At 37.1% G+C, this 4,212-nt stretch overlaps 1 protein-coding gene across 1 annotated transcript in view; it reads right to left on the bottom strand.

Moving 5' to 3' along the window:
- Positions 1-4,152: 4,152 nt before the first annotated feature.
- The window catches only part of LOC122328161 (oocyte zinc finger protein XlCOF19-like), a 2,252-nt gene continuing 2,192 nt past the window's right edge, over positions 4,153-4,212 (bottom strand). The window contains exon 3 of the mRNA XM_043223868.1: positions 4,153-4,207. Within this exon, the coding sequence (XP_043079803.1) occupies positions 4,153-4,207 (55 nt within the window). The remainder of the gene's footprint in view (positions 4,208-4,212) is intronic.

Here is a 4,212-nt window from a genome sequence, read left to right as displayed (position 1 = left end):
AAGCAGCCAGCTCACTAAAACTCTTTCCACACAAAGAACATATGTGAGGCTTCTCCTGCGTATGAACTTTCAGGTGGTTATTCAGGGCGCCTGTCCTAAGAAACCCTTTACCACACTGATCACACGTGTAGGGTCTTTTTCCGGTGTGGATTTTCGCGTGCTCCTTAAGTACGCATTTTTGTGTGAAACTCTTCCCGCACTGATCACACGCGTGTGGCCTCTCTCCGGTGTGGATTGTCATGTGAACTTTAACAGTGTGTTTGTTCATGAAACCTTTTCCACACAGAGGGCAGGTTAAAGATGTTCCGGCTCCTCGTTTCAACGAATTGCTTTCAGTCGGTGAGGAACTCAAAGATTTTCTTCCGAACTTAACAACGTGATGTTTCTCCTCTGCTTCACTCGGTTTTTCGTTCTTCTCATTCTCTTCCATCAGGTCTAAAATGAAAGCAGAAAAGGTTTAATATCCAGTCAATTATACAAAGAAACAGAGTTGTGAAGGGGAAGAACATAAAACTAAACCCTAACATACGTTAACGGTTAATTTTCTTAAATTACCAAATCACCAAGGACAACAGTTTCAGCTAAAAAAAAAAAATTCCTGCGCTACTGAAGGAAAAAGAAATGGATGAACTATCCCTTTAAATTCCACTATGCTGAATTAATCAGTTCTAGGTAAAACTGCCCGAACTGAAGACAGTGTCTTAACGGTCAGGACCCCTTTGGGGATTGGTGAAAGCTGAAGAGTTTAAAACTTTATGAAACAAACAAATCTTGAGTCTCGGATCGTCTAATCTACCAGGAGGAAGAAGAAATTGTTCGATTGTATTTTGTAGCTGCTTTGAAGCAATTGTAGGATTAAAAAAATGACTTTCAGGCTCCATTTGGTATCTAGAAAGTGTTCCGTATTACGTTCAACATTTTTACAGCTCTCATAATTTAACCAAAACATGCATTCACCATTAGCGAACCTTGATGTTCTTTAGCATCAATAATAATTCAAGAATAAACACCAACCTATTCGTTCTTCAGTATGCTCCTTTACTGTTCTTCGGGGGTTGTGAATCACTTTTGTCCTCACTCTTCTACCATGAACTGTCTTCACTTTTAAACTAATGGAAATATTCCAACATTTATAGGTGAATTCCTGTAGGAGGAGGTTAAATGCTGTGTGATACGAGCATATCTGCTAAAATCACCTAAAACTACACCTTTAGTCAATGAAAATTGACTTCACTAGAGATCTGAAGACATCAGAATAACAAATGATGTGAAAGGTAACTGCTTAGCAGCTATTAAGCTTTATTATAAGTGTTTGTGGTAGAAACAGATAATCCGAATTCCCTTTTTTGCTGCTAAAACATAACACTTTTTGTTATTTCATTGGTCATATGTGATAAAACTTTATCATTTATGTGATAAAAACGTCAATAATACACAACAGCAATTACAACTGACTGCTGCTTTTGCGTTTGAGTGAATATAAATGAATATACGATCGATGTAGGCTACGGAAAGTGACAAAGGACAGAAAACCTTTTTTTAAAAAACGAGTTCAACAGAGATGTATTTTAAGGTTTAAAGACGGCTAAATTGTCTTGTTTTGCATTAATAATACAGATTCACATTTACCTTTGATGGTATGGATTTAACGCTCCCGTATTATTTGGCCGTAACCCTTCAAAAACAGCTATAATAACCAAATCGCAAAAAACAAAACGAGCACTGCCCTCATTTCAGAAAAGTTACCGCTGATTGTCGTCTTTCTTTGTTTTTCACGGGCGGTAGGTCAACCAACTTAAATGGTGCGTTCCCGCCACCTACTGAACTCAACGTAAACCTAAAATGAAAAATTGAGAAACTGGAAACATTATAAAACTGTATATACCATCGTTACATTTTAGGGACATTTGTAATAGCAGGATAAACGCCTACATTAACAGTTAGTGCTAGGCTGGCACGTGCACAGATAGGGCTCAACCTGTGCAAACACGTGCCCCTCACACTCCATCGTTTTCCCCCCCTCAGTCAATGCTATTAATCTCTCTATGTCCTGTCTTCAAACGTATAGCTAATGAAACGTATTAAACAGAGCCTGTTACTAAAATCTTGTTGAATCCGCTCTGTCAGCAAACCTCACAACCCTTCCTCTCGCCTGAATGAACTGAAGCGCAGTGTTGCCAAGTCCGTGGGATGTTTTTCATCTCTGCGAGTTCAAGATAAATAATGCGGTACTTAGTCTCTGCAACGCTAATCTACCAGGGAACCCCACCAAAAACCTCATAACGCGAGCGGGGTAGTTTTGGGCTAGTTTTAAATAGCAGTTTGCGGGTTTTGTGAAAACCTGGCAACAACGCACAGCAGCTGAACGGTTTCTATTTTGAGTTTTGCAGCGGTAAAATATCTCGCTGTTTGAAGAAGTACGGCGTTTTCTTTAGGCAAGAGACACAATNTCATATCCTCGTCACCTGTTACGTTAAATATATTTCTAAGAAATGTCTTTGATTTAAGATTGTTCACACACACTCAGTCTGTTAGCATTTAATTATATTATATAGTCGCATGGTTAATGTTTATGCCGTTAACATACACGTATGCTAGCTAGCTCATTTTTGAATTTAGCTCGTTATCTTTACTTTTGTAAAACCCTGTTTTACTTCGTTTATTCGTGTAATGTATAGTAACAAAAATAATAAGTGTATTTGAGTAATAGGTCTTCAAAACACCAACATTACTTGTGTCGGATATGCAGTATTTTCTTATAATCTTCTATCCTGACTGGAATTGTGTTTGGACATAATTGTTGAAATTATATTTTAAAAATACGCAAAAATGGTATGCTAGTTATTTAACAATAAAGTTCAATATAAAACAATACTGCAGTCCTTTTTTAAAATAAAAAGTCTGGTGTGTTTTTAAATTACTAGCATGACTAGCAAAACTCTTTCCACACAAAGAAAACACATAAGGCTTCTCCTTTGTATGAACTTTCAGGTGGTCCTTCAGGAAATCTGCCCAGAAAGTTTTTTTCACACTAAGGGCAGGGGAAAGATTTTTCTCCACCTTTGACATGATGCATCTTCACGACTTGACTCTCCTCATTTACTTTCATCACGTCTGAAATGAAAGTAAAGAGATACATAACTTTTTGTGCCGTTTCGGTTACTAGCCGACACTGCATGCATCTTGCATGTGAACATTGTAACCGGAGATACTTGTCTGTAATGTACTATTCAATCTACTGTCAAATCTTTGAGTGTACTTAATGTAAATATACACTGCAAAACCTACGTAAACAGGTCAGCATCTAATGATTACCATGTTCATATTATTGACATTATATTCCTGTTGGGAATAAAAACAATCATATCCGTGCGTCCTGATGAAAGCCAACGAGAAAGGTCTCAATAATGTCAGCTGTAGAGAAAATGCACGTCGTAGGGACACACAGGTGATCGTTCGCTATGCAATCATGTTTGTTGAAGAAATTAGTCTTGGAAATCTACTGATGAATCAGATTTAGTGCAAAAAAGTGGTTTGGTTTGAGTAGATCAAAGCTTCACTGGTTGTTTTAACACTGTGATGCACTGCAAGAGAAGACATGTTTTTTCTGTTTAAGTTCTAAGCAAAGTTCTCAACATATCAGATTTATTAGGTCCGAATGCTTTGACTGTGAGAGACAGGAGATGCTGAAGAAAGACGAAGTAATGATAATTAAATTAAGTTCACTGAATAATCTTAGTCGTTCGCGTTTCAATGTTTAAACTTGAAATCTAAATGCCAGCGTCTCAAAGTGCAGACTTAGTCCAACAAAAGCAAAAACAACGGAAAAGGATTGCTTCACAACAATATCCTGCGAAATGTAAAACCTTGAAACAAAGGCATTCTCTTATTTTTTTTACAAATCATACATTCGAACGATTGAACGACGATAGCAAACATTGCTAAAGAAGGTTTATAATTAAAATAATAAGTCAAATAAATAAAATAATTATAAATAAACAACACTGTTTAAAAAATATTAATCTGAGATAATGAGTGGATTAATTGTTCTAATAATCTTTGATTAATCAGTGACCAACATGACTGACAGACAGACATGCATTTTTATGACTGGATAGAGAAGAGAAATGAGTGAAGCTCCTCCCGCACTGATCACACGCGTACAGCTTCTCTCCGGTGTGGACCCTCTCGTGTATCTGTAGATACGCTGAT

This window comes from Puntigrus tetrazona, chromosome 22, assembly GCF_018831695.1.
Source record: "Puntigrus tetrazona isolate hp1 chromosome 22, ASM1883169v1, whole genome shotgun sequence".
Taxonomy (NCBI): Eukaryota; Metazoa; Chordata; class Actinopteri; order Cypriniformes; family Cyprinidae; genus Puntigrus; species Puntigrus tetrazona.
This window is presented reverse-complemented; position numbering and strand designations above follow the sequence as displayed.